The 27,831-nt window shown below is 55.8% G+C and overlaps 11 protein-coding genes and 1 non-coding gene across 12 annotated transcripts; 6 read left to right on the top strand and 6 right to left on the bottom strand.

The window, feature by feature from the left end:
* Positions 1-806: 806 nt before the first annotated feature.
* Positions 807-2,519, top strand: ACO1O0_001715 (uncharacterized protein; the record flags this gene model as incomplete). Its single annotated transcript, XM_083191197.1, has 1 exon — positions 807-2,519. The coding sequence occupies one exon, from the start codon at positions 807-809 to the stop codon at positions 2,517-2,519; it is 1,713 nt and encodes a 570-aa protein (XP_083052411.1).
* A 1,097-nt stretch (positions 2,520-3,616) lies between these two features.
* Positions 3,617-3,700, bottom strand: ACO1O0_001714. Its single transcript has one exon. It is a non-coding gene; the product is annotated as a tRNA-Thr (tRNA).
* A 648-nt stretch (positions 3,701-4,348) lies between these two features.
* On the top strand, positions 4,349-7,156 carry ACO1O0_001713 (uncharacterized protein; the record flags this gene model as incomplete). The annotated part of the gene is made up of 1 exon (XM_083191196.1): positions 4,349-7,156. The coding sequence occupies one exon, from the start codon at positions 4,349-4,351 to the stop codon at positions 7,154-7,156; it is 2,808 nt and encodes a 935-aa protein (XP_083052410.1).
* A 722-nt stretch (positions 7,157-7,878) lies between these two features.
* VPS62 (uncharacterized protein) lies at positions 7,879-9,423 on the bottom strand (the record flags this gene model as incomplete). Its single annotated transcript, XM_083191195.1, has 1 exon — positions 7,879-9,423. One exon carries the CDS (start codon positions 9,421-9,423, stop codon positions 7,879-7,881), a length of 1,545 nt encoding a protein of 514 aa, XP_083052409.1.
* Positions 9,424-11,385: 1,962 nt separating this feature from the next.
* ACO1O0_001711 (uncharacterized protein) lies at positions 11,386-11,886 on the bottom strand (the record flags this gene model as incomplete). The annotated part of the gene is made up of 1 exon (XM_083191194.1): positions 11,386-11,886. The coding sequence occupies one exon, from the start codon at positions 11,884-11,886 to the stop codon at positions 11,386-11,388; it is 501 nt and encodes a 166-aa protein (XP_083052408.1).
* Positions 11,887-13,229: 1,343 nt separating this feature from the next.
* On the bottom strand, positions 13,230-14,694 carry ACO1O0_001710 (TFIIIC subunit 6 family protein; the record flags this gene model as incomplete). The annotated part of the gene is made up of 2 exons (XM_083191193.1): positions 13,230-14,489; positions 14,542-14,694. 2 exons carry the CDS (start codon positions 14,692-14,694, stop codon positions 13,230-13,232), a joined length of 1,413 nt encoding a protein of 470 aa, XP_083052407.1.
* Positions 14,695-15,217: 523 nt separating this feature from the next.
* HIS7 (imidazoleglycerol-phosphate synthase) lies at positions 15,218-16,920 on the top strand (the record flags this gene model as incomplete). Its single annotated transcript, XM_083191192.1, has 2 exons — positions 15,218-15,340; positions 15,397-16,920. 2 exons carry the CDS (start codon positions 15,218-15,220, stop codon positions 16,918-16,920), a joined length of 1,647 nt encoding a protein of 548 aa, XP_083052406.1.
* Positions 16,921-17,186: 266 nt separating this feature from the next.
* Positions 17,187-18,174, bottom strand: ACO1O0_001708 (acyl-CoA N-acyltransferase; the record flags this gene model as incomplete). Its single annotated transcript, XM_083191191.1, has 3 exons — positions 17,187-17,394; positions 17,461-17,923; positions 18,027-18,174. 3 exons carry the CDS (start codon positions 18,172-18,174, stop codon positions 17,187-17,189), a joined length of 819 nt encoding a protein of 272 aa, XP_083052405.1.
* A 1,395-nt stretch (positions 18,175-19,569) lies between these two features.
* Positions 19,570-20,778, top strand: GLO1 (lactoylglutathione lyase GLO1; the record flags this gene model as incomplete). Its single annotated transcript, XM_083191190.1, has 5 exons — positions 19,570-19,613; positions 19,682-19,710; positions 19,787-20,223; positions 20,272-20,545; positions 20,603-20,778. The coding sequence occupies 5 exons, from the start codon at positions 19,570-19,572 to the stop codon at positions 20,776-20,778; spliced, it is 960 nt and encodes a 319-aa protein (XP_083052404.1).
* An 824-nt stretch (positions 20,779-21,602) lies between these two features.
* Positions 21,603-23,321, top strand: ACO1O0_001706 (uncharacterized protein; the record flags this gene model as incomplete). Its single annotated transcript, XM_083191189.1, has 1 exon — positions 21,603-23,321. One exon carries the CDS (start codon positions 21,603-21,605, stop codon positions 23,319-23,321), a length of 1,719 nt encoding a protein of 572 aa, XP_083052403.1.
* A 754-nt stretch (positions 23,322-24,075) lies between these two features.
* On the top strand, positions 24,076-25,949 carry MAM3 (uncharacterized protein; the record flags this gene model as incomplete). Its single annotated transcript, XM_083191188.1, has 4 exons — positions 24,076-24,302; positions 24,356-24,582; positions 24,640-25,309; positions 25,364-25,949. The coding sequence occupies 4 exons, from the start codon at positions 24,076-24,078 to the stop codon at positions 25,947-25,949; spliced, it is 1,710 nt and encodes a 569-aa protein (XP_083052402.1).
* A 234-nt stretch (positions 25,950-26,183) lies between these two features.
* ACO1O0_001704 (carboxy-cis,cis-muconate cyclase) lies at positions 26,184-27,424 on the bottom strand (the record flags this gene model as incomplete). Its single annotated transcript, XM_083191187.1, has 3 exons — positions 26,184-27,019; positions 27,079-27,187; positions 27,248-27,424. 3 exons carry the CDS (start codon positions 27,422-27,424, stop codon positions 26,184-26,186), a joined length of 1,122 nt encoding a protein of 373 aa, XP_083052401.1.
* Between the last annotated feature and the right edge of the window lie 407 nt (positions 27,425-27,831).

The following is a 27,831-nucleotide window of genomic DNA, read 5'->3' as shown; positions in this document are numbered from 1 at the left end:
AAGACGTATGTGTACCTTAGGTACGGAGTACGTCTAAGGGACAATGTTACATAGCCAATATAATTGTTATTTTAATTCGGATACGGGCTTATGCATAGTAGTACGGATACTCAGGTGTTTCATTATTGAAGAAGAGTAGGGTAAGGTACGTATTGTGTGATATTATCTATCTGGGCCACTACGAGCACGAGTGCCTTATGCAAGGGTGACCTTTTAGGCTCTTGTATGCACTACTGAGCCCCGATTGCGAGGCGGCTAGACGCCCGAACTTTGGAAAGCAAATCAGGTGCAGCAACAAGTCACGTCGCCTGCATCCCTGGTCCGCACGACAGCTGTCATTTGTTGTTGGCGTCTCATCATCAATAGCTAAACACGCGATCAGGACCCGCCAGCACCAAACTGGCTGGTGAGCACTGGTTGAACCCCCACCGCTGATCTTGCTCCCAAGACCCTTCGCCAAATCAGGGACCCCCCAACAGGATTCCGGCCTCTCTGTTCCGTCTCCTCGCCTCTAGCCCCTCAAGTCTAGTCGTACAAAGGCATCATCTCACCGCTCCTGCAATTTCGGACAGGGCCATCTTCTGTCGCTATATATCTCCTCGACTTTCGCGATTCCTTGGGAGACGTTGCTTGGCTGCTTTGGCTACCGTGAGAGTTGAGGCCCACTCGAGTGTCGCACTGTCGTCATCCGTCCGTTATCAGCAGACCTCCCCCGTCAACTCCCGATACGTACCGCAAGTGTCACCCAAACTTTGAGACCCAGCAAGATCGCATCGATTTGATCTTGCCGTCATCAAACACCTATCATGGCCTTCCATCAGCCGACTCGCCCGTCGGTTCAGCGCGCGGTACGGCTTCCCACCGACGAGCGCGAGGTTCCCACTGGGCAGTCGCAGGCTCGCCACCAAGACAACCAGCAGCTCGACCAGTCCCAGACGTCCTGGGTGCTCTTCTCGCCCGTCACCGAGGGCACGTCAACTTCTGAATTCAGCGAAGTCACTCCAAGCCTGCAAACTCCCGGCCGCTCACGGCTGAGCGATGTCGGCAGCCTCAATACAGTAGCGAAATCGGATCACCATGGCGAAGGTAGCCTGGCGGCCCCGCCGTCCGCCGACGACGACGACTTTGGAGAGGATGATGGGGAGCTAGACAGCCTCGACAGCCACCTACCCTCTTTCAGGTCATTGCCGGAAAGAAACTCGCATTCGCAGCCCGGGAACCAGCATCCAGAAGTCACCGTCTTTCCTAGTCACGATGGTCTGGGCTCGTTCCATTTAGACCACCCGACGTCGGGAATGGAAACTCAGGACCACATATATCAGTTTGAGCGGTTCAACCCGCAAAGGACGCGCCGGAGGCGCGAGAGCATCGACCGTATGCAGACAGAATGGGAGAATGAGTACATGAGAGAGGCGGAGAAGCGCGACCGCATTGAGGCATGGCGCTTAGAGAACAGCCGAGTGCTTATAGACGAAATCCAGCGGGAGACACGGAGGCGGCGGCGCTCGCGGGCACCGTTGCGGCATGTCCAGACTACCAACGCAAACCCAGGGCAGACCCAGCAGCCGGGTGGTGCTGAGTCGGATAACATGACTTGGCACGACGAGGATGCGGCTGTGTCCACGGACAAGCCCGAGAGCTTCATTGCCAGATTTACACACAAGGTTATCAAAGACCTGCTGGGTATCGATGATCGGCTGCTGTCGATTCTTCTCGGCGAGGCAATTCCGGAAGAGGATGATCTTTCCAGGACGCCGCGAGCGTCGCAACTTGTCGGTCAGGCTGTTCAACCGGCCACCGATGATTCATCCTGGCAGATCCAAATTCTGGAGAGGGTCTCGCGGGAACTCGGGCTGCTGGTTAATCAGCTTTCGCAACACCCTGGAGCATTCTCAACCTACGCCAAAGTGCAGCAGATGTCTCTTCCGTATGCTGGTCTACCGGTCATACCAGAGTCAAGCACCCCCGTTACTGCTGGCGAAGTGGCAGGCTCTTCGCAGTCTGAGCGCCCACCGGCTTTGGAGTTTCAGCCAACGGTTAATCAACCAGGACGACCTATCAACATTCCTGGCCGCCAGGCTGAGACTACGACGGGTGGGGACGTTGATATGAGCAACTCCTTTACCCAGGAAGAGTGGGAGCGTGATCTGGATATCAAACTCGTCTTCAGGTATATCCGCTCTCGTTTCAGCTCGCGGACCAGCAGCTCTCAGCCAGCCGGTAGCTCGCACATTGCCACGTCGAGCACGCAAGACGCGGCGGCCAAGGCGGCTCGGGTCAGACAACACCACCCCCTCATCTCGCGCTCGCGGGCCACAGAGAGGCGATCGTTCAAAGCAGCGGCTCCGAGCAGCCCTGTTGCGCTGCGACACCACAGCAGCTGTGCCAGTCAGAGTACGAGGCGCTCGGCGCGGAGGAGCAGCTGCTCGTCCAGGCACTACTGGGACATTGGCGGCTCGCTAGGGACCGGATCCCTGATTGCGTCGAATGGCCCGATGGGCAGCTGGGGTGAGGTGTAAGAGCGGGGTCTGTCGTAGGACGACCGCCCTCGATGTACATTTAGCCGACACATGTTGATGATCTGTTGGGAGTTGGTATCGGATTTATGGACTTGTGAAGGAGCTTTAGGGATTATTGGGTAAATCTCTTATATATTGAATTGGTATGGATATAATGCGTCTCTAGATGATCATCTTCACGTAGGGCTTGGTGAAAGTGATAATGTTGATACTAGTAGTATGACTCCTGGGTTTGTAGAATCTCTACTAAATACAACGACAAACGCCCAGAATAGCTTGATGCGGCCGAAACAGGCCCGGAGTCCTTCACCACTCGTATCCCAAGGCGGAGAATATCATCTTGTCGCCTCACTCTATCTCCGTATGGCAGGTTGCAAGTCGTCCGAGGCCGCGGTAGGGTCTGGAACTCTAGTGAGTACCGTGCGTCGAGACCAAGACACAGCAGCCAATAATGCACCAGCCTCGCTGTTTGCAATTGACCAGTCATGCAGAAGCGCTGGTCAAGTGCTTCACCAGTCATCGCAAGATGATTCACGGTGCTCCATCGTCGTGTGGAGGTGGAGGTGTACGGACAGGTAGCTGTTGCAACTTGATATGGAACCTTGGGCAATGGAGGCACACCGCCGTTGAGTCAGAGCCGCTGCCTGAGCGGCGCAGTTCCTGCCAAAAGGCCCACAGAAGGCTTATTGGCCAGACGTTGCTGGGGTGGGTCGGGTACCGCTGGGAGAGCGTGCACCGCGTAAAGCACTGCGGCGCGCCTGAAATGGGTGGGAGGGGCTGAGAGTCTGGGAGTTGGTTCTCCTAGAGATACCTGAGGGCATTCCTATGTGAAACGCGGACACGGACGCTGCTTTAACATCGTTGAATTTTGGCGAAAGGGCCTCCCATTGGGAACAACCATGTGGGTTGAATGTTTGTTTGTCGATCAAGGCCCGCGTGGACTGCATGGACTCGTCAACGGCAAGGTAGGAGCAACACAGCGCAACCCACCAGAGGAGCCTAGACTATCACGATCTCGAAATATAACATCAAAACGATGCAGAACAAAAATGGTACCAATTCAACCTCCGAAAAACATAAGCAAAAAGCAAAAAGCGTGCCGACACTCAGATTCGAACTGAGGATCTTAGCATTGGTCGTTTTGGTACGAGTGCTACGCGTTACCCCTGCGCCATGTCGGCCTGCGGTGCATTTCGAAGTGGATCTGGCTGTCTTGTCAGTTATCAAGACTACCTAGATGGATCCAACTGTCGAAGCGCGAACCTTTTCGCGACACTAAGAGCGGCAGCGGAAGCTGGACGCCCAAACGCCATCCCACCTCGACTCGGGCGCCACTCCCACCCGCCCCAGCTCCACCAGTCCACCATCTTGTCCACCACCTCCACATCACCGTGGTCCTGCCTGCTCGCCTCGCCTCGTTCGCATCCTGCATAGCAACATTCGTTGAGCCTTGCCCCCCCGCATACTTCATTTTCTTTTGCGCGCGTCACTTTCATTCGTGCCCAGCCACCATTGCCGCCGCGTATATAATACCACCACCGGCCCCCCTCCCAATCCATTCCACTGTTATCTCGAGATGCTTCCCAGGTCTGTCGTCGCCTCCGCTGCCAGGGAATTGATCGCTGCGCGTGTCGCTTTTTTCCTTTTCCATTCCGGACTGACACTTTGTATTCGCAGGGCCATGAATTAAACAGCCAGCGGCTTCATCGCACGCGAGTCTGCTGGTCCATTGTGGACCGCGTGACAGCTCTGGCCAGCTTTTTTGCCCGGTCGCGATCGATACCGCCTCAAAGAAACGCGCAATAAAGAGATGACCTGCCGAGGACCCAATGGCGGCAAACCCATTCGACCTAGCCTATACTGGAGCACCGCTCTTCGACATCTACAATGATCCGTCGGCCGCCCTGCCGCGGGCCAGCACCCCGAGCTTGCCTGGAGGAGCTTGCAACTACGTCGACCTGAGCCCTGGCGCTAATGGTGCAAAGTGCGGGTGTCGTCGCTTCTGGATACGCTCCGCTGTCGGTAGTCCGACGGTCGACGGCGGTGGCTGGTGCATGTGCAATCACCACGCCTGCTTCCACGATGAGGGCGTCCGTGATGGACCGGTTGCCGAGATGCGAGCCCCTGGACAAGAGAACGAGAGGCCGTGGACAGGTCGCGAGCCTCTTAGCCCGGTTGTGGACTTGACCAAGATGCTCCCTCCCATCCAAGGAACGGACCTGCCCATCTACTCAGTTGATGACCCGTTGTCATTTATTTATAATAGCCCGGAGGACCATGTCCGGGATTCTAGGATGCCCCCAGCCGTGGATCAGTGCCCTCCTGGATCGTTACCTGATACGTTAGCCTGGGATACGGTCCGGTCCCAGGCGCATTCAACTAGGCTTGCCCCCGCCATTTCGCAGGGCCTTATGCCCTCCCAAGCGACATCTACTACGTCCTCAGTTCGGGCCAAGTATCTCCGGCCGTTTGCCGGAAAAGGTCTTCAAACGCTTGCCGGTCCCCCAGGACCCAACGCAGGACTGACTTCACAACTACCACAAGGTAAGCCGGAATCAGCGGCCTCCCCTTTGGATCCGGGAGCCCCAGATGGATCGTTTGTTTTGGTTGCCCAGGATCACAGCGGTACCCCTACACCACAGGCTGATGGTGACACCCAGGCTGAGCCACGGGCCGGTCTGACGGAGTCGGTGACAAGGGAGGCGTTCAACAACCTATCTGAAACCGTGGGAGGCCACGAACAGCGCCTAGATCGCCTAGAGACAGTGTCCTTTTCTGCTGGCGGCCACGATGAGTGCCAGGAGAAACATGATCATATGGACCTTCGTATCACCGACTTGGAGAGCCGTATGGAGGAGGTAGAAAAGTTAGACAACGAGCAAGGGACAACGATAACACGCTTGACGGACAAAAACGACGATGCGACTACTCAAAGCGTGGTTTCGTTCTCCACAACGGGTACGAGCCGGCCAACATATTCGCAGGAAATTTACAGCCAACTTCAGTCGCTCCAGGCCCAAGTCGACTCTCTTCAGTCAGCTCTGCCTTCTCACTCTCACCCATGGGAGGTGGAGGTTGTCTTCCTCCCGTTTCCTCTAAAGAAGGTGTGGCAGGAATTCCTTCAGTTCAAGACAGAGCCGGGTGTTGGCAGCGATGACTGGACACAGCTTCCTATGACGTACAGCGCTAGGGCAATGCGCTCTCAGTCGCCCTTCCCTGGGGTCTGGGGAGCAGCGGATCACGACGCAGAGTGGCTACTGCCGCGAGCCTGCGGGGACAAGAGCGTCATTGATAAGAGACTTCGGAGCCGCGGGTTGATCAGAAAGGTATCGGTTAAGGGATCCGACGCCCGGAGCGTTCAACTCGCAATGGATCTAGCGTTTGGCGACTCATGGAGAGAGATGGAGTTGCCCACATACCAACACTCGGCTGATCCCCGACTATCCCAGTTCATGGGGTTGCGTTCGACATGGGTGCCTCTGCGCAAGATACATAAGGACTCCCGGCTACGTTTTCTGAGCCCAGCGGAATTGCTCAACCCTACCCTTTGGGACGTGCAGTTTCTCAACTCGGTTATGATGAGATCGTCCGAACCTAGGTTGTTTGTCACTCATCCGGAAGCCTACCTTCAGGACTTGGAGGCATATGAGATGGGCTGGACATGGCAGAAGGTGCGGGAGATGACGCGCGTGTACCCCGGCTTGCGTGACTCCCAAGAGGTGCCCGAGGCCGACGCGCTCGAGGAGTACTGGTCGTGGAACGAGCATATGGATGAGGCTCCGAATGCGAAGGTGTCGATCGCCCAACGGAACGAATGGCAGCGCACGTCGACTTCATCACCTTCGCAACACCACCTTACCAGGGCTCAGTCTTGGCGTTCCTCGAGTCCTGCCGTTACTGGGCATGGCCAGGCGTCCATAACAAGGAATCGACGTGGTTCCCAACCCCCCCACATACGCACTGTCTCGGGTCCTGTGGGTGCCCCTGGCCATCCCTCTCCGGCGCTGAGCAGACGCCGTGTCGTGTCGAATGGCCAGAGTCGACGATCCTCACCCAGTGTCCGAGGCACCTCGCAGTTTGCCGTCATGAAGAGACGCCGGACAAGATCTCCAAGCTACCCTCGATTTACCCCACGTTGGACTGCCTCGCCGACCCCAGTGCCAATGAGCATAACAGACAGACAGCACGTTCGGGGCACTACCCCATTCGCATACGCCACGCCACACAGCAATGTGCCCCTTCAGGAAGTTCGTGGGGTTCGCGCTGGCAGCGCAGCACCGATTCCGCCAGAGTACATGGTCGACATGGACTACGAACCAGACGAGCTCTTTGAGATTGAAATCTATGAGAGCGAGTCGGAGGACTCGTCGTACGACGACGATGACAGCGGGGAGGTTGTGACTCACGGCCAAGCTAATGCACTCCGTGACTCACACCAGTGGCAGCTGCCTGAGGACGAGCCCTGGCCTGGAATTGAGGACCAGGAGCACATGTCTGACGGGGAGAACATCGACCCCAAGGAGACGGACCGGCATAGCGTCGCCAGCAGCCAGCCGTCCGAGTACCCGAGCACGCAGAGGGCCTGGCCAGAAGACGGGGGAGCTGGCTTCCAGATTCACGAAGACGATGAACCATGATGCAGAAACGGGAGTGGGTGTTGGGATGAGCGTTGCGTGTCGAGGCCATCATTTTTTTTTGAAACCATCATCTGAAAACCCCTTGGGGATATATTTCTTTGTTGTTGTTGATTCCTATATACAGTTACAGGCCTGGCGTTTAATGTTGTCGTTGATAAGGAGTTCGGGGTTCATATAGGAGCAGCGGTTTCGATATATAGGCGTGCCTGCGATAGCAAGGTGATAGGTGTTCGAAGAGGATGGGAGAGCTTAGTTGGGAGATTTGATATCCACTCCATGTACTATGCTACAACAGCAATGATAAGACTCTCCACCACCAAATTCATGTCTCGGCGTATTTGTTGAAAAATCAATGTCAACTGCTGTATGGATGAGGAGGTTGTCCTCTCTAACGCTGGATGTCGTAAGGGTATCAAAGCCTACCTAGTGATTCCAAGGCACGCAACGCCAACACACACAAGGGCCAGACTATTAGGTTCGCCCTCGGTTGCCGAGCTACACTGCCCTAGTAAAGATAAGAAGTCATGTCCAAAAAAAATACACCGTGAACCGTTCCATCATCTAATGATACCCATCCCAATCCCAATTCATAATTTACGCCGTTCCCACTTCTTATCGTCTGGTATTTCCCATTCCCCAGTCTCCTTTGCTCCGGTATTGATAAATGGATCTTTTAAAAGGAAAAAATATATAGAAAAGGTCAAGACGCCGCCTAACCACGTTTAATACCACTTCCCGAGAGGGTCAAGCTCGTACGAAATGTGGCAACTTTCCAGCTGGCATAGCTTGGATCGGTTGAGGGCCTTGAACTTGGGACCGTCCGGACCGGTGACGTAGTGGTACTGACCAAAGAGGCGCCACTGGCGCGGGTCAGCAAGGGAGTAGACCTCGTCCCCCCAGCGGCCGGCGAAGTGGAACCACGATGTCGGCGCGGAAGGGTTCTCGGCGGCGGGGACGAGGCTGCCAGAGTCCCTGGACTCGCGCTCGCTGGGCCCCTTTTCCGAGTCGTCTGCGTGGCCCTTGTCAACCACGTAATCATAGTGGTAGGCATACTTGTTGAGGCTAGGGTCCCAGAGGGGGCCCTTGTCAGTGACATCCTTGAGGAGGCCGAAGGGGATGATGTATGGGTGCGGCCCGGGAAGCGGGTACATGGCATGGGAGCCGATGGCCGAGTATATGACAGGACGGCCATTGGCTGACTTCTCGACGGCCTCCCAAGCGTATGCCTGGCCACCCTCGTGTTCGGAGAAGAAGACGCCACGGGGGACGCCATTCTCAAACCGCACCATGCAGTGCTCCCAGTCGCCGACGTGGTTGCCAAAGCGTAGGCCCAGGACCGTCTGGCCAAGATTGTAAGAGTAGAAGAAGAACCAGAAGGCATCGACGATCCCCGAACCCTTATCCACGACAATAAGGACGGCGGGAGCCTTAGAATAGCCGTCGGCGTCTGGCTTGTGCCCACGGGTCGTTAGGCGTTTAGCATGCTGAGTGTCGGACCCGCGGTGCCGGGGGTCGGAGATGCGATGCATCGGATGGTTCTTGTCAACGTCGTACCAGGTGGTGCGCTCTCGCTCTATAGGCAGGCCGCCTCCGTGTGGGTGGGACGGTTTCTTGATAGCCTCGCCAGGCTTCTCTTTGAAGGGGTTGGGGATGTTTTGATGGCTATGAAGCCAACTAGGACGAGACTCGACATCGTCGTTGCTTCGGAGCATGATGAGGTCGCCAAGGGGATTGAGTTTGTGGAGGTTGTGGAGCGTCCACTTGTGGTCGCTCGTGTTGAGAGGCTCGTCGTCGACGAAGACGGTCATGTGCTCGACGTGCTCCTTGATGTCCGACGGCCAAAACTCCTCACCCGAGTAGAGGTGCACCAGGGGTGCATATCGCGTGACGTACTCAGGAACATCCTCAAGGACTCTCCTCCTGTCGTGTATGTTCCGCTTGGGGTCCAGCTGGGGGCCGCCTTCCTCCCAGTTGGCCCGCTTTCTCAGTTCCCCACGGATCTTGTCGTTGTCGTCCCAGTAATAGCCGCTGTTCGCCCCGGACGGGGGGTCTCTGCGCAGGTGATGTAGTCCACAGAGCCCAACCCATCGGCAGGCCTGGCGGTCCCAGAAGTAGGGACTGCTCTCAACCCAGCGCTTATCCTGGGCACGCTTCTCCGCGGTGCGGTCGGTGGGATCGAGGGCACGAGGCACAGCCCAGGCGCCAAAGGAAATGAGCAGCGAAAAGACCAGGAAGATGGCGATGCGCCGCAGCCATTTTGCGGCCATCTCTACCCTAGCCCGAGTGCCGTGAAGACTCTTCGCAAGAGGCTGTTTAAGGTTCCGTAGAGACTGGTAAGGTTCAGGGAAGAGGCCGGAGGCCGCGGACTGCTGACAGAAGATCTCTAACCACTTCGATGGTGGTCAACACCTAAGAAGCAGGAAAAAGGGAAGCCCTGCAGATCTTGGACAAGCAAATATCACGAAGGGAGGCGGTGGTGAGGCCTTCGGGTACGAGAGAGGAGGGGGGGGGGCGGAGGGGTGGGAGTAAGAGAGGACAAAGTGCGGTATAGTCCAGCTATAGTCGCATAACGAACAGATTGAGGGTAGCAAAGATCACGATAGCGTAGTGGGCTTGCCGCAATTGCAGATGAAGAGAAGAGTAGAGAGAAGAAAATACGATGGGAATGGGATGAGATGGTGACAAGCCAAAGAGGACGCGCAAGACGGACAATAGGCGGGAGTGGGATGGGAGAAAGGGCTCAATGCCAGGGGTGGGGCCATGACGAGCCTATCAAATCCTATCACATGGGACACATGGGGACGGAATAGGGAACTTTGGGAAGGGGAGTCAAGGGACGCCCTAAAAAAAGAGCCTGCCCGCCGATCCCGCCGCGCCTGACTGACTTGCTGGTGTTGGCGTGCTGGTCTGACTTGGTCTGACTTGGCCCGACTTGGCCTGACTTGGCCAACGGTGGTCAGACGCCCAACAGCAGCCCCAACGTGCTGGGACACCTCAGAGGTACCTCAGAGACACTCAGGGCCACATGCGCAACTCACGTGTGTTTGCCGACAGCGCCAAATGGCCGCCATCCGGTGATTCCATTTATCCCGGAGGCTCACCGTCCCTCGCAGGTGCGTCTTGGGTAGGTGATCCGATTCGGCAGATTCCTAATACTAGTCAGATGCAGTACGAGTAAGCCCAGTGCCGCTTTTTATCCGTTGGCTGGACTTGATTCCAGCCACAACCCGAGCCTCATCGGCGAAAACGGCAATGTTCAACGTCTATTGAGACAGATCCACCAGCCAATGTTGGCAGTAGTGCTATTATACTTGTTACGTGCGCACAGATAAATAGGAATGCAGCGCCCCAGGAGACCCCGTCCTGCTACCTGGAGTGATGTTCGTTGTCTCTCTAACAGTTTGCTAACATTTCAGACGGCGACGCCGCTATACTACATCCGTCATGGTCCCATGTCTACCGGCCCCCAGGCTGGAGGTTTGGCGGGGCATCACGTCACCGAAGCCGGGGTTTGAAGTCCTTACCGCCCTCAATTGTCTCCGTCTCCGTCAACTGTCTCTCCCAGGCTACGCGTGCGTCAAGATGTTCTCGAGCCTTTTAAAGAGTCACCGTAGGATCAGCAGGGGATGGAAGAGAAACCAAAAACAATTTATGTCTAGAAGCAGGGTCTTTCTGGGTTGGTTGCCTTGCAGGCCTTGCAGGCCGGGCATTAGCACGCATGCACTGCCCCTCCAACACGCCACGTCGCAGACCACTTGAGAACTTTTCCAGGCCGCTTTGCATTCTTCTGTACTGGAACATGGGCCAAGACCGCCAGGAACCCTGCTGGGAACCACTTACACGGCGCCTGTCATGATCGGCAATGCCCCGAAAGACCAACAGGAAGTGCCAAACCGCTGCAGTCTTCTTGAATGCCTACTCCTTCCTCCGTACACTGAATACATTGATGTCCCCTAGCCACCAGCAGCCAGTCTCAAAGTCGCCCCAGCGCACGCTGCCTGCAGATATACATACGGAAACTTTGTAGTACGAGTACTACCTGCATCCTCTTCACCTCCATTTCTCCTCTCTATCTAGGGCCCACTTGTCCATCTGTTGTTGGGGAGACTGGCAAGGTTGCCACATGGCACCGCTCGGGTTCCGCACCCCGCTCTCAATGAGGACCTATGTACTACGTACTCGTATATATTATCGATGGAACGTGAATAGTGCAACTAGTCCCCTCGAAGCTAGAGATACCCAAACTCACTTCCTTTCCGAGTGATAGGCTCCTCCAAGGCTGCATACTCGGCATCGTCCCACGAGCTCAAAATCTCGGAGGGGGGAATACCGTAGTCTGAGAGTGAGGAGCGGCCGTGTATCGAGACCTTCAGGACGAACGCATCCAAGTCCCGGAAAACGCCCAGCGCGTCTCTCAACCGCGCCCAAAAGTCGTGCGGATCCGACGGCTGACCATATGCCAGAGCCACCTCCACGGGTAATTGCTTGAGGCTCGGAAATTCGTCGCGGACCGTCAGGATGGCCTTCTCCATTCTGCGCTTCAGGGCCTTGAATTTCCGTTTATCTGACTGCATAGACAGCGCGACATGGCAGAACCGCACGCGACGCAAACCTTCGGGACTTGCATTCCGGGTGAAGAAGCGTATCAGTTCGGGCCCCAACAGACATAGCGTGATGTTGGCATACAGCATGTCCAGCATATCGGTATATACGATGCGGCATGAGGGCATCAGATTTGTATATTTTGCGGGTCGACGTCGCGAGTGGACGTTAACATAGGCGCACAATAGCCTGGCATGCCGATTTTCGATGACGCGACGGTGCTTTCGACTTGGGATTGGAGCCAGGTGCAAGTAAGAGGCCCTGTAGCCGATATTGAAGCGAAGTCCCTCGCTGGGAGGGTCGGTATCTCTGCAGATATGCTGCCCTCGCTGCCACGAAGCTGGCGCCATGCCTTAGTAAGGGCTATAGATGCCGGGCTCCACCAGCAGCACATCACTATCGAATGCAAGTTTGTAGGTTCGCAAGTGGATTTCAACCGGTAGATCCAAGAACGATGTAGAAGCTGTGCTAGCAACAACAGGTACTACCTCTACCCTAGTCGTCTCTAGTTTAGGTCCGGCTAGAGGAGTCGACTTTGGTAGCCGCTCGGAAACGCTTCTTTATGGCGAACTTGAGGCTCAGCATCCGTCCGTATATTGCTATCGCCGCACCGAACACTCGAATATAAGATAAAACGGTGCAATGGCGAGGCAGATTAGTATATGTTTCTAGTTTTTGGGGCGTAGCTGAAAATAATAGAGTAATGTTATTTTCTGCATGGCTGAGGTTCCGGTGGATGTGTGGGATATAAAAGAGAGAAGATTTGTATTCAATGTTTGCCAGTGTTTAGAGGTGCCTTACATACCTAGTAGTAGAGGTTGATCAGTGGATTCGGTATGAGTAGAAAGGGGCTTAGTGCTGTGTAAATGATGGACCAGGGTGCGTGTTGGCCAGTGATGGACCTATAGTTCCACATACTACGAATATATATAAGGGAGGGTGGCCGAATCTAAGTCACCCCAAGTACACAAGTCTAAAACGCAGCAGCCAGTATGCATGGAGACTCAGAACATCAAATTCTAGTGATCCGGGATCATAGCCGATATAAAACGGCAACGAGTAACGGGGCACCCCGATCCCCGATCCCACGATCCTCGGTGGGTGTTAAAATTTGGATTACGCTGGGCATCTATTCCTTCCCGATTCTACCTGTTACCGCGTAGTTCAGCATCACGCCGCCTCTCCACTTAGAATGCCCTTCACTCGCTAACGGCGTGTTACTACCTCATCAAATGCTCGAATGATGTCAGGTGCCCCAGTAGGATGTAGTTCCGCGACACCACACCATTGGTCTGGGGTAAGAGAGCCCATCTTAATGCTTGGCTAAGTATGCTGCACCTCAACGGGTTATGCCATGTCGAAGAGGTGCTGACGGGTGGTGGGGAATGACAGACCCAGATATAGATGCCAGGTAGTCGCGTATATCGGAGGAATTCAGAGCTTCAATAGTCGCCAATAGGTGACTTTAAGCTTAGTCTCGTGTCATTACTGTGTCGCCCTCCTCCCCAGTGTCTTCGTCATCGTCGTCGATATCGTCCTCCTCATCGTCGGCATTTTCCTCAATTTCGTCTTCTTCGTCGTCGGCACTCTCATCACTTTCGCCTTCGTCGTCGTCGCCTTCACTGGAGAGATCCTCCTCCTCCTGCTCCCCTTCTTCATTCTCATCGATGTCCTCCAACTCCCCGCCGCGTCTGTCTCCGCCCTCTAGATCGGCCCACCGCACCGGGGTTGGTACGGACAATGCCTCAGGGTCCGTTTCCTCATGCGATATTGGCCTTGACGTTTCTGAGACTGTCTTGCGTGGCCTGCCGGGAGGCCTTCCCGAGCGACGCCTCTTCCTCCAGGATTCGCCTTCTTCCCCATCCTCGTAGTGGCCTGAAATTCTTTTCCTCCTTGGACGATAGCTGGGGTCCTTATCATCTTGGAAATGCTTGCCCTCGCCGTCTCTTGCATAGACCGTTACCTTATCCTCCTCGCCCTTTTTAATTTTGAGCGCAATCAACTTCTCTAGGAAATCCGCCTGTTGTGCCCTCTCCCCACTCTTGTGCTTACCAACAGGGATGTTTATGTTCCACTCTTTGCGGATAGGCTCTAGGGTGTCCTCCTCAGGCACCCTGGGCTCCAAAATCTTCTCAGTAGTCAATATCCTCGAGGCGCTGGCTGCCAAGATGTCGACATCGCCAGGGAGGTTGCGAAGTGCAGGGAGTTGGCTCTGAGAGTTGGGATCATGACGAGCCAGTATAAGGTCAGTGCCTATCATCTCTCCCCATTGTCCCTCGAATACACGGCCTCTGTATGAAATGATGGGCCGGCGAGAATGGAGATCCAGAATTTGAATATCTTGCAAGGGAGCCAAGTCTTCCCGCTCGCTTTGTTCCGCTTCGTCTTCCTCTTCCCGTTGGTTATCTTGCCCGGGTTGATCGGTATCGCCCTCTGGGGCCCGACCGGTGCCGCCGTCTGCTTCCATCCCTGCATCGGTTCGAAGGTTAGGATCAATGTCGAGCATATCTTCTTCGGCTCCAGGCACCGGCTCTTCATCATTATCATCGTTGTGGTCTGGCCTTGGGGGGTTGGGTGCACGACTATACGATCGCGCTGCCGTAGTAGGTTCGGTGGCGTCTTGCGGTTGCGTCAACCATTTTTTGTAGTAGCCTCCACGGCTGTGATGCGGATTCGGGGGGGCTGCGCTTTTGAATTCAGGATAAGAGAGCTCGACAGTCAGGTAGTAGGTCTGCAAATGTTAGTCTCGCCAGGCGCCGACAACTTGGATGCTTGGGGCGTACCTCGGTCTCCGTAGAAGAGTACTCGTATTCCCATTCGCTATCCCCATCCTCCTCTGTTGGCCTCGAAGCCTGTTCCGCACCTATGGCTGCGGGTTGGTCTGCCCCGAGGGCCCCGTCTCCTAGGACAGCCGAAACGTTCGACTGTTCAGCCATTGTGATTCCCAAAGACGCGTTGACGAGGGAGTGTTTCACTCCCTAACCTGGCAGCGACCGTGCCGATTGCCATTGGGAGTGCGTTGACGGGTAGATCCTGCAATTAGCGGCAAGGTGAGAGAAGAGAGGAATTGCAATCAATGGGGGCGACAAGTCGGGGTGAAATTCCAGAGGTCATTGCCCTTTACGGAGCCCTCGAAGCCGGTCAAGTGTGGCACAACCTAGGCAGTACAAAATACATACCAGTACGTACAGACGCCACGAGAGTGCAGGGGTTTAGCAGGCGGGGCAGCGCTGTCCGTCATCGCTAATCTGCCCTGGCTTAACTAGCTGCCCCGCTATCGCATCGCGAACCTAGTTCTCGCCAACAATTTTGACTCACACTGCCGCCCCATCATATTCTACTTCTATGCTATGACTTGTGCCAGACCCTCTCGATACCGGTGACAATTGATCTGAAACATTCCGCCGCCAGAGTATACACGCATCTTTCTATCGATTATTTGATCCAGAGTCGGGCAAGATGCCCACCGTTCACCTACTAGACTATGTTGCCGGCAACGTGAGGAGTCTGGTCAACGCCATTGAGAAGCTGGGATACCAGGTCGACTGGATCAGGTCTCCGGAAGACGTTCCCAGGGCAGAGGTGAGTCTACGTTTTGTTTCGCATCTCTTTACTCCATGGCAGCTAACTTGGTATAGAAACTCATCCTACCGGGCGTTGGCCACTTTGGCCACTGCATGTCCCAGCTCTCTCAGGCCGGCTACCTCCCCGCCATACGAGCCCATATCGACTCGGGAAAGCCCTTTATGGGCGTCTGCGTTGGCCTCCAGGCACTCTTTGAGGGCTCAGTGGAGGATCCAGGCGTCCCCGGTTTGGGAGTGATCAAATCATCACTCGGTCGATTCGACGACTCCGACAAATCTGTTCCGCATATTGGATGGAATAGCGCCAACACCGCCGGAAAGCCTATGTACGATCTGCGACCAGAGTCGAAATACTACTATGTCCACTCATATCGGGAGGCGTATAAGAAGGGAGAGCTCGAAGAGCAGGGCTGGACCGTGGCAACGGGCACATACGGTGGAGAGACGTTTGTCGGAGCTGTCGCCAAGGGTAACATCTACGCTACGCAGTTCCACCCCGAGAAATCTGGTATCGCAGGCCTGCGCACAATTCGCGCCTTTCTTACGGGTGAGGGGGCCAGGAATCTAGGATCCCCGTCCGCCGACGCTTCAGAGGATCTGCAGTTCAAGGACGGCCTGACTCGCCGTGTGATTGCCTGCCTCGACGTGCGCACCAACGATCAAGGCGACCTCGTCGTTACCAAGGGAGACCAGTATGACGTCCGCGAGAAAGGCTCCGATCGCAATGTCCGCAATCTCGGAAAGCCAGTCGAGCTCGCCAAACGCTATTATGAGGACGGTGCCGACGAAGTGACCTTCCTCAACATCACCTCCTTCCGGGACTGCCCGCTCGCCGACCTGCCCATGCTCGAGATTCTCCGCCAGACGTCAAAGACTGTCTTTGTCCCCCTGACAATTGGCGGCGGCATCCGTGACACCGTCGACACGGACGGCACCAAAGTCTCGGCCCTCGAGATTGCCACCATGTACTTTAAGTCCGGCGCCGATAAGGTCTCCATTGGCTCCGATGCCGTTCTCGCTGCCGAAGAGTACTACTCGCTGGGCCGCAAGCTGTTTGGAAACACGGCCATTGAGCAAATTTCGCGCGCTTACGGCAACCAAGCCGTCGTTGTCAGCATCGACCCCAAGCGTGTCTATGTTCCCAACGGGCGCGACGCCACGCGCCACGCCACCATCGAGACGCGGTTCCCCGGCCCCAAGGGTGAGCGGTACTGCTGGTACGCCTGCACCATCAAGGGTGGCCGCGAGACGCGCGACATGGACGTCGTCGAGCTCGTCCAGGCCGTCGAGGCCATGGGCGCCGGCGAGATCCTGCTCAACTGCATCGACAAGGACGGCACCAACAGCGGCTTTGACCTAGAGCTCATTGAGCAGGTCAAGAGCGCCATCAAGATCCCCGTCATTGCCTCGAGCGGCGCCGGCAACCCCGGCCACTTTGAGGAGGTGTTCAACGAAACGAGGACCGATGCCGCTCTGGGCGCTGGCATGTTCCACAGGGGCGAGTATACCGTGAGGCAGGTCAAGGATTACCTGCAAGAGAAGGGGCTCGTTGTCCGGCAATTTGAAGGCGATCTATAGACACTAATAGAAGGAAAAGGTGGCAATAGACAAGACTCGGCGTTCAATTTAAGTTACTTCAAGCTATGCTACTATTAAGTGCAATTGTCCGAATGCGCCTGACCGACATGCAAAAGAAAAAAAGAAAGAAAAAAGTCGGTTCATGTCCTAGTACTCCGGTACGACCAACACATATTACTGCTAATCAGTCTGTATGGGATAATAGAGTGCCAGGAGAAGGGGAAAGAATGGGAAGAAGCAACGACAACTCGGCATCTCATAAAACACTAAACTTCCATGCCCATCAACACCCAATTTTTGCTAGTGACGTCCAGGTCACCAGCCCAGTGGTCAAGCGTGGTCATTTCGAACCCAACCCACTGTAGACTTTTGGACAGCTCGAGAGCCTCCTGCGCAGGCAAGCGGCGGTCGATGCAAGTCACAATCTGCGAACAGTCTAGAGGACCGTCCGACAACTCGATGAGAGCCATAAGGCTGTTTTCATGTCAGCATCTGAGACATACAAAAAGAAAAAGGAGTCAATTAGGATAAAGCACTCACGCTTTCTTCAAGTCTCTTCCAAGGGTGCCTTCGATGTCAAAGAAGACGAAGAGGGTCTTCTCCTCGCCGTCGTTGGCAACAAAGGCACGGAAGCTCGCGCCGCCGGCGTAGTCCCAGACTTCCATCCAGGCGTCCACCTCGAAGCCGCGGCCGTAGTGGCCGGACTGGGAGTCGCTGGCGTGGCGGAAGGACGCCGGGAAGTGGTTATCCGGTGGCGGCGTCGGCAATAAAGCACCCGACAGGCCGGAGCCATTCATGGACGGATTCCGCTCACCTTGGAAAGCCGTCTTCATGGTCTCGCAAAAGAATCTCTCACATTCTTCCCTGATCGATAGTGCTGCCCCCCCTCGTCGCCCCAGGCGGCGGCCCGGGATGTCGCGCTTCTTCTGCTTGGGCAGGAAGGCGAGCTCGTTAGACGAGGTTAGCGCGGCGAGGGGGGGGCTTGTTGGTGGAGATGGTAGTCCTGAGGAGGGGACCTCAGGAATACCACTCGGCCCCTGCAGGAGAAAAGTCAGTATCTGGGATGATATATGGAGATGCTGCTCTCAGATGGGGTGAGTACATACCTGCAGCCAGGGTAGTGCAGTAATGGAGGCCCTTGAGGTTGGCGCCGGCGTCGACGATGTAGCAAGAGGCAAGGACGTTGACCTTCTGGACAGCGTCCTCGCCGTAATTACTACTTAAATTACTACACTGGTAATTCATGGGCGCCATTGCTCTTGATTTCTCGGGGTTGTCTTTGGGAACTTGGTTCGAGGTTTGTGCGGTGGCAAATCCAGCGAGCGGTATCGGCTGGAGAGGTTGAGTTGCGGCGGTGGTGGGCCTGTGCAGAAGGTTGCAATTGATATCGAACTTGTGGTAAGGGAAGAAGCTTCTGTTGAGAGCTGTGGGCTGCGTTGTGGACGGGTTTGTATAAAACGTGGTGGCTGATGACTCGGTCGTTGGTGCGTGGTCGGTCAGAGAAGAGGAGAGAAATGTCGAGAGGACAGAAGGGGATTTGGGGGTTGTGCCAGGTGGTCGACCGGATTCAGTGGAGCCGTTCTCCTGCAGCACTCCGCCCTGCTTAGTGCCACCAGAAGGGATTGGCGTCAGCGGCCTCAGGGCACTGGCTGTCGGCCGGTCAGGTGCTCTGGGAGGCTGCGTTCGGCTGCAGCGGAGCGCGGGGTCCGCGGGGCTCTCGGTCTCCCAGCCAATCCGGATGCGGCCAAGCACTTGGATTCGTTTGCTCCAGTATCCAGATCTCGTTCAATTACCAAACAGGTTTGCCTTCGATGACTCAATTGAGAGTTTATAGAGCGATCCGTCTTCTATTGGGGGTGTGTGTCCTGAGTGCCAAGCCATGTGACCGTTGACATGTCTCAGGCGGCTCAAACTTGGCACCGCACCAGTAATACGGAGTACCCTATACCTCTAGGTTGCCGACAGATGTGGGTTTGAGATGTGTCCAATCTGCACCAACCTTCCGATGGTCGGGGTCTACCAGGTCGACATTTGATACTACTATAGGGCAGTAGTAGTACTAGTATATATCAGTGGGCGGACCCTTGCTGCATAAATAAAGGCTGAGCCGGAATGGATGCCAATGCTGAGGCCGTCTTGTTTGACCTTGCGGTGAATATTCGTACTTGACGTCCCCATTCAAAGTGTACTACAAGCGACAACTACGTGGACAGGCCAGTCTTTCATAGCATAGAAAAATGAATTGTTTTGCTATGGCATAGAACCCTAGTGAGAATAGCTTAATGGAAGAATCCCAATTTTTGATTGGTTTTCCCTCTGCCTAGGTATTCATCCTTGAGCTCGTTATCACTGATGCTTGGTGGGGCAGGGTGAGGTGGCGGGGCAACGGTTGACGTAAGGCCGATGAAGAACTCCAAATGCGATTTGAAACCCCCGCTTGAGGACATCACCATTCTAGAACGCTGAACAAATGACCCTTTGGCAGGCAGTGAGTCGAATTCGAGCTATCCAGAACATCTTGACCATCCCTACAAAGCCGGCGACTGCCCCTCAGCTACCGAGTGAGTCTCGACTCGTGACCCCTCTCAATGATGCGCCATATTCGCTAATTACTTATTGGTAGAGCAACAAGCTCGAAAGCTAGCCACCATGGCCACCACGAACCCACAGAACTACAAGTTTAACCACTCTATGTTAGTGATACCGTTTCCATTTGGGCGTTTCTTGGGGACGAAGCTTGGACGCTAACCCAACGGCCTAGGATCCGAGTCAAGGATCCCAAAGAGTCGGGTACGTATGGGAGAAAACACCTTGATGTCCACCCTCCTCCTGATAACCCCGCTAACCGGCCGCTACCCTATGAAAGTCAAGTTTTATGAGTTCCTGGGCATGAGCCTTATCAGGAAGCTCGAGTTCCCCGACAGCAAGTTTGACCTCTACTTCCTGGGTTATGATGGACCCACGGCTGTCTCACATGGCAACTCGGTCTTTGACCGGGAGGGCCTCATCGAGCTGACTCACAACTACGGGACGGAGAATGATCCCGAGTACGTTGTCAATAATGGCAACAAGGAGCCCCACCGCGGCTTTGGACACACCTGCATCAGCGTCGACCATATCCAGGCCGCCTGCCAGCGTGTTGAGGATGCCGGGTACAAGTTCCAGAAGAAGTTGACGGATGGGCGCATGAAGAACATTGCGTTTGCGCTGGATCCCGATGGCTACTGGGTTGAGATTGTGGGACAGAAGCCGCTAGAGGAGACGGCGGATATCAAGGTGACTGACGTCGGGACGTATCGCATGGTAAGTTGGTTGCAGTTGATGGGAGTTGCAGTCTTCTGACAGTCGCAGAACCACACCATGCTCCGCGTCAAGGACATTGAGAAGTCTCTCAAGTTTTACCAGGAAGACCTCGGCATGACTCTCGTCCGCACCATTAAGAACGAAGCTGCTGGTTTCAACCTCTACTTCCTCGGCTACACTGGCGGCCGCCCCGTCGTGCCGGAATCCGACTCCCCTATCTTGGAGGGTCTGCTCGAGCTTACTTGGAATTACGGAACGGAGAAGGACGAGAAATTCAAGTACCACAACGGCAACGACCAGCCGCAGGGCTTTGGACACATCTGTAGGTTCCCACTTCAAACACACAAGTCTCAGAGTCGAGCTGACTGTTTCCCATCAGGCATCTCGGTGGATAACCTTGATAATGCATGCAAGCGCTTCGAAGATCTTCAGTGCAATTGGAAGAAGAGACTTACGGACGGGCGTATGAAGAACGTGGCCTTCCTGCTGGACCCTGACGGTTACTGGGTTGAGGTTGTCCAGAACGAGCGGTTCAGTGGCAAGGACAACTTTTGAATAGTTGGATGGTAAAATGAAGTGTGTGGTTATTAGATATAGTGGAATATTTTGAATGGGTGTATTCTGGGCAGCGTCTTTGAATTGGGAATGATAGTAGGCGAGTTGACTGTTGACCATTGAGAAGTCGACCACTGCACCTACCTCGTGGATTGGTGGTATCGTTCTTGCAGAAACACCCACCGTGGCGGGATTCTTGGGCAAAAAACGCCCCGAACTACCAAGCCCAGCCTACGAGTCGTAATCTCCAACATTGATGTCGGAACTCACTCAGGGTCCCTGGATGGAGCCCTAGATCCCTGGAACAGGTACCTGCCCCACCCCCATCGGGCCCCTCCGTGTTAATCGCGGGGGTGGCTCTCCCAGCAGGGGTCACCATTGAAACGTGGGGATGGGAGGGGCATCTTCCGTGAGTGGTGCTTTTCCAACTCTATCACCACCGATGCATGCTAGCCTAGCCTGTGGCTTCTCCCAATGGAGAGTGTGTGCTTATTGCTGTGCAGGGCGACGTGGGGGTCAGAAGTTGGATAATGGCATTAGGTATCATCACTGGGGGAAACTTGCTCATCATTTGTGTCACTTGCCTGCCACTTGCCTGCCACTTGCGCTTCATGACGCGACAAGACGGCCCATTGGGCAGCATCACCTCGTTGCACCTAGACACGGGTGTCAGTCCTGCCCAAAAATCGGCTCGTCTTAGCCGCCCTCTAAGCCGTCATTCCCCTCGCAAGATTTCAACGCATTTGGGAATTTCTCCAGCACCAAACAGGAACCTGACCTAATTCATCCCATCCAATACTTCCACTCCAAGATCGACTTCCATTATGGCTCCTTCGGCACTCGGCCCATCACCTTCTCAAGCGGGCTCGGCGAGACCGCGTATTTTCGTCCCCGAGAAGGTCTCCCCAGACGGTCTAGCATTGCTAACACCTCACTTTGACGTGGACAACATCACTGGTCTGTCTGCAGACGAGATCATCAGCAAGATCCCCAACTACCATGGCCTCATTGTGCGCTCCGAAACAAAGGTGACAGCCGAGCTTCTCCAGGCGGGGAAGAAGCTCAAGGTTGTTGCCCGCGCCGGTGTCGGAGTCGACAACATTGATGTCCCAGCCGCCACGGCTCAGGGAATCATCGTCGTCAACTCGCCGGCCGGAAATATCGTGGCCGCTGCGGAGCATACAATTGCCCTGCTTATGTCGACAGCTAGGCATGTCGGTCGTGCCGATGGAACACTCAAGGAAGGCAAGTGGGAGCGAAGCAAGCTCGTAGGCATCGAGGTGGGCCGGAAGACGCTGGGCATCATTGGACTCGGCAAAGTCGGTCTCAAGGTTGCCCGAATGGCCAAGGGCCTCGGGATGAAGATTGTCGCTGTCGACCCTTATGCCAGTGCCGATATTGCCCGCCAAGAAGGCGTTGAGCTGCGGTCCTCGCTGGCAGATATTCTCCCCGAAGTCGACTTCCTCACCATCCACACTCCTCTTCTCGCCACGACCCTCGATCTGATAGGGGAGGAGGAGCTGAAAAAGATGAAGAAGACGGCTAGGGTACTCAATGTAGCAAGAGGGGGTGTTTACAATGAAGCGGCACTCCTGAAGGCCCTGGATGAGGGCTGGATCGGCGGAGCCGGGCTGGATGTCTTTACATCCGAGCCTCCTAAGCCTGACTCTGTCGCTGCTCAGCTCACCAAGCACCCTAAGGTCGTTGCAACGCCCCATCTCGGAGCGTCGACAGTGGAAGCCCAGGAGAATGTCTCCTTGGACGTATGCACCCAGGTGCTGGAGATTCTGCGCGGTGGACTCCCAACCAGCGCCGTCAATGCACCTATCATTCTGCCCGAAGTGCACCGCAAGCTCCAGCCATCGGTGCAGCTGGTCGAGAAGATGGGCCGTCTGTACACGCAGCACTTCGTCGGAAGCAAGGGAGGTATGGTCGGTGGCCGCAAGTTTGAGCTGACCTACCACGGGGATCTGGCAACAATACCAAACACCAAACCTCTGTTTGCAGCCCTGGTCAAGGGGCTCGTCGCTTCCATCAGCGACTCGCACGTCAACATTGTCAATGCGACCCTAATTGCCAAGGAAAAGGGTATTGTCATCAACGAGACTTACAACAACGAGACCAAAGACCTCCTGTACGCCAATCTCGTCACATTGAGGGCCCACGACAACGGTGACGGCAAAGAGGGTAGCGAGCAGATCATCGAGGGGTATACTTCCGACCAGAGGTCGTACATCTCCAAGCTTGACCGTTTCAACGCCACCTTCTCACCTGAGGGAACCCTTATCATCTTGCACAACTACGACCAGCCAGGTAAGATTGGTGGCGTCGGTACGGTGCTGGGCCAGCGTGGCATCAACATTCGGTTCATGCAGGTTGGCAGCCTTGACATTGTCGCGGCGAATACAGAGGAAAACGGGAATGGGCAGGAACACCAAGAGGCATTGATGATTTTGGGAGTTGACGCACAGATGAGTGTCGAGGTCCTGGAAGATCTGAGGAAATCCGAGGGTGTTCTGGATGTCAGCATGGTGAGGCTCTAGATACGCACAAACGTACCGCGGTCGAAGCAGTAGATGATTTCTTCCTAACCTATTCGGTCAGCTTCTTTCAACAAGATACCTTAGTTATTATACATGGCGCAAGATACAATTCCAGTCAACAACGTTTGATGATTTGGTGAAGGTCAGTCGCAAGTGTCAGGCGTGAGGTTGACGAGAGCCACTTTTGAGGCTACTCGCGTGGTGACGTCTTTTGCAGCTCTGATCCACTGGAGCTGCTCGTAGCTGCGAGGCTAACCAATCAAAAAACACTATCTGAGCCCCACCTTGGCTGTCGTTGGTAGGGTACAACTCCACTGAAGCCCAGCCAATACGGGCCCCGGCTTCAGGGCGCTGCACCGGATGCCAAGCATCAGTACGCGCAAGCTCCAGGCCGTCCTTGGGCCTGGCGAAACTTTGAGACCATCAACCCATCTTCCAAAGCTTCTAATCGATTCGATTGCTCATCGATCCAGACTCGCTGTGGGACCGAGTTGCCTTCTGACGGCCACTACGGTATCGGTGGAGTTTTCGCCTTATTCGCACGTCGATTGAGTCTTGTCTCCATCTGCCGGGAGCTTGGAGTTACTGCTTCGGCGTCGCACGAGCAATTTTCCGTTTGCTGGTTGGCTCCCTCCCTCCCCGCCAAGATCGTCGAGCCCTCCCATCAACGGCTTCGCGTTCATCATCTCGGCCTTAGTCCTATCGACCGATCATTGACCTTGATCCATCGACCGCGGGCAGAAAACTCGAAGGGATGCGACGAAGCGGTGCTTCGAATGGAGCTGGGGCCTTGCGTCCTGCCGTGCTTGGCATGGGACGGCTACTGAGCATTGGCTACACTACTGTCGCCGCGGCGCCCTTGACGGCACGGGGGCATGGCGAAGAGGAGGCTGAAGCTGGGGGGACGCCTCTTTGGGTCCTTGCTATTGCCTCCCTGGCCCTGACATTGATCGGAGGCGTGTTTGCGGGTCTGACCATCGCGTACGTTCCTGATGTTTGCCAGAGTTGTTCGCATGATGGCTGACCATTTATAGATTGATGGGACAGGACAGCATCTACCTCCAGGTCCTTCAAGGAGATCCTACGGAACCGCAGCATAAGAATGCGAGGAGAGTGCTGGATCTTCTAAACAAGGGCAAGCATTGGGTGCTTGTGACACTTCTGCTCTCTAATGTCATTGTCAACGAGTCGCTTCCTGTCGTCCTCGACCGAACTCTGGGCGGAGGTATCGCAGCCGTCGTGGGCAGTACCGTACTCATCGGTGAGTTGTGCCGTTCTGCATCTATGGCTGATGCTTGGCTAACGTGAGACCTCATAGTCATTTTTGGCGAGATCGTTCCCCAATCCATCTGTGTCCGATATGGCCTGCCCATCGGCGGCTACATGTCGAAGCCGGTCCTCCTTCTCATGTATATCATGAGCCCTATCGCGTGGCCAACTGCCAAGCTTCTTGATTGGATTCTTGGAGAAGACCACGGAACCGTGTATAAGAAGAGTGGCCTTAAGACCCTTGTGACACTGCACAAGTCCCTTGGTGAGCTGTCGGAGCGTCTGAACCAGGATGAGGTGACCATCATTACTGCTGTGCTCGACTTGAAGGAGAAGCCGGTACGCGAGGTCATGACCCCCATGGACGACGTCTTTACCCTCTCGGAGGATCACATCCTGGACGAGAAGACGGTCGACAACATCCTCTCGTCTGGCTACTCGAGAATCCCCGTCTACCGCTCCGGCCACTCCTCCGACTTTGTGGGCATCCTGCTCGTGAAGACCCTCATCACCTACGACCCCGAGGATAACATTCCTGTCCGTGACGTGCAGCTGGGCGCTGTTGTCGAGACCCGGCCTGAGACAAGTTGTCTGGACATTATCAACTTCTTCCAGGAGGGCAAATCCCATCTGGTCCTGGTCTCCGAATTTCCTGGCGAGGACCACGGAGCTCTTGGTGTTGTCACCCTGGAAGACGTTATTGAAGAACTCATCGGAGAGTAAGTTGGCACTCGGGCCACAGGCTATGGTGACCGCCGCTAACAGAAGATTAGGGAGATTGTTGACGAGTCGGATGTGTATGTAGATGTCCACAAGGCCATTAGACGTCTAACCCCTGCTCCTAGGGCTCGCCGAATTGAAGCCGCCGCTGCAGCCGCCGCTGCTAAGAAGACAACGGAGCACCCTGTCCTCGTTGACATTGCCGAAGATGGCGAAGGCAACACGATCCAGGTCGGGTCGTACAGCGCACAGAGCGATAACGGCGGCCATGAGAGCAGGCCAAGGACGGCCATCTTCATGAAGCGCCGCAGCTCGGCCGGCCCCGATGGACGCATGGACGGGGAGCCGGAGCCGATGAGGGGATCGCTCAAGGACGTGCGTCCGAAGCTCCGGCTCGGCCCCGCCAACAGCGCTGCCAAGCCCCTGCACACGCGCGGCCAGGTCTTCAAGACCAAGCAGGGTCTCGGCAACTCGCACTCGACTGCCAGCAGTGTCAGGGTGCCCCAGCGGTCATGGTCGGCGGATGGGTCGGCTGGGCTGACAAACGGCGGTGCTACCGGCGAGAGGACGCCACTGCTCAATCGGCGTGGCTCGGAAGATGGAGTGAGTCACCCTAAAGCAAATGGGGGCCAGAGCTAGTAGATAGGGGTCCCCTAGGCGCGGCAGCGGGTTATATTGGGGACGCAAGGGGGGTCTAGCATTCGGTTGTGAGATTTATGTGTTTGTTATACCAGCGATAGGAGTCTTCCCCGCAGGGCAAATGTACATGTAGTCATTATCATATTCCAATGTACTTCTAACATTGTCTCCCTCGCATGAGTTCTTTTTTTTTTTTTTTTTTTTTTTTTATATATAATTCAGTCCTACTGGATACTAATCGTACCAGATGGTGTTCATGCCGAACCCAGGCTCGGGCACACGGACCCGGGCCACCCTGGCGAGGAACTCGTCCTGCCAGCGGTAAATCTCCAGCCAGCCCTCCTGGTCGTCGGTGATGGCGACCCACTCGTCGGACCAGTCGCACGGGATGATGGCGTTGCTGTGCCCGCCGCTGGTCGGCGTGGGGTTGAGGCAGATCTGGCGCTCGACGCTGCCGCTGTCGGTGAGGCGGAAGGCGGCGACGTAGCCCGTCAGGTCGAAGCTGTTGGCGCGCGACGAGGCGAAGAGGTAGCGGCCCGAGAAGGACAGGGAGCACACGTCGGCGCGGTACTGGGTCCAGCGGTCGGGGATGCCGGGCGGAATGAGCGGCCAGTGGCGGTGCGTGTACACGGGCAGGCGCGTGGCCGGGTCGACGAGGTACTCGCAGATGCGGTTGCCCTTCTCCATGAGCGCGTAGAGGTAGTTGCCCGTGGGGTGCATGGCGACCCACCGGGGGTGGTCGCGCGGGTCCGGGCACTCGACGGAGCCGACGAGGTCGAGTTCGGGGGAGTCCGGCTGGCGCTTGCGGTGGACCCAGAGCTTGTTGGCCTTGAGGTCGGCCGAGTAGAGGTAGGTCTCGGTGGGGTCGAAGACCATGCCGTGGATGCCCGAGTTGGGCTGGTACTCGTAGTTCTGGACGTTCGCGTCGAGGGCGCCTGAGGGGGAGACGGAGAAGATGGAGCCGTGGCCGGCGTGGGAGTAGAAGGGGTTGCAGTAGACGGCGTAGGGGGGCTTCTGGGCGGCGAGGAGGAAGATGGCGCGGGTGTTGGTGTCGGGAGAGGCGGCCAGGGCTGGGAGGTGTTAGTACATGTCTTCCAGTGACGCGGTTGAGGGTTGGGGAGAGACGGACGGTGGTGAAGCATGGGGTGGGATGCCTGGTGGACGATGGAGGTGGGCGACTCGATGGCGAAGCTGGACCACTTCTTCATGGCGGCGCCGTAGATGTTCTTCTTGGCATGCTGTGATAATTGTCAGCGAGGGGGTCCATGGTGTGGGGGTCCTGAAGTAGAAGAGCCTACGTCAAAGGTCATCCACGAGATGGGTTCATCCTTGGGGATCTCTGTGCGCTTGACCAGCTCGAGGCTGAGGGTCTCGTCGTTGAAGGCAAAGGTGAAGATGGCACCCGGAGGAGTCCAGGTGCCGACCATGAGGTGGTGGATAGGCATTGTGCGAGCTCGGGTAACGAGGCCACGCATGCGATGGGTTGGTCGGGGTGATGTAGTGGTGGTGATGACGGGGTGAGTCGACGATGTGGTGACGGAGGGTTCGAGACTCGAGTCAAGGGCATTCTCGACCCCGGATTATGGAGCTGGTCGGCCCCTCTGGTCGGCGCCGAAGCCCAGGATGAGCGAGTGTATCTTTTTTCCGGCCGGGTCGGGGGAACAAGCAGCAATGGGTGCAAATGGCAGCGCAGTTGGCGAGGGGATGAATCTTTACCCCCCCTTTTGGGTTTGGCGGGTTGGTTTGGGTGGTGGGGTTGAGGGCAACTCGGGAACGAGCACGGCAATGGGCAACGAGTCGCGACTCGCGCAATAAGGGCCCTCTCTTGCGGACACGGCCAGACTGAGCCTCTAAGGTGCTCAGAAAGAGTATCGTGGGGAAA

Source organism: Amphichorda felina (assembly GCF_050947745.1).
Source record: "Amphichorda felina strain 45539 chromosome Unknown scaffold_2, whole genome shotgun sequence".
In the NCBI taxonomy this organism is placed as follows: domain Eukaryota; kingdom Fungi; phylum Ascomycota; class Sordariomycetes; order Hypocreales; family Bionectriaceae; genus Amphichorda; species Amphichorda felina.
Note: the sequence above shows the minus strand (reverse complement) of the source record. Positions and strands in the feature narration are given on the sequence as shown.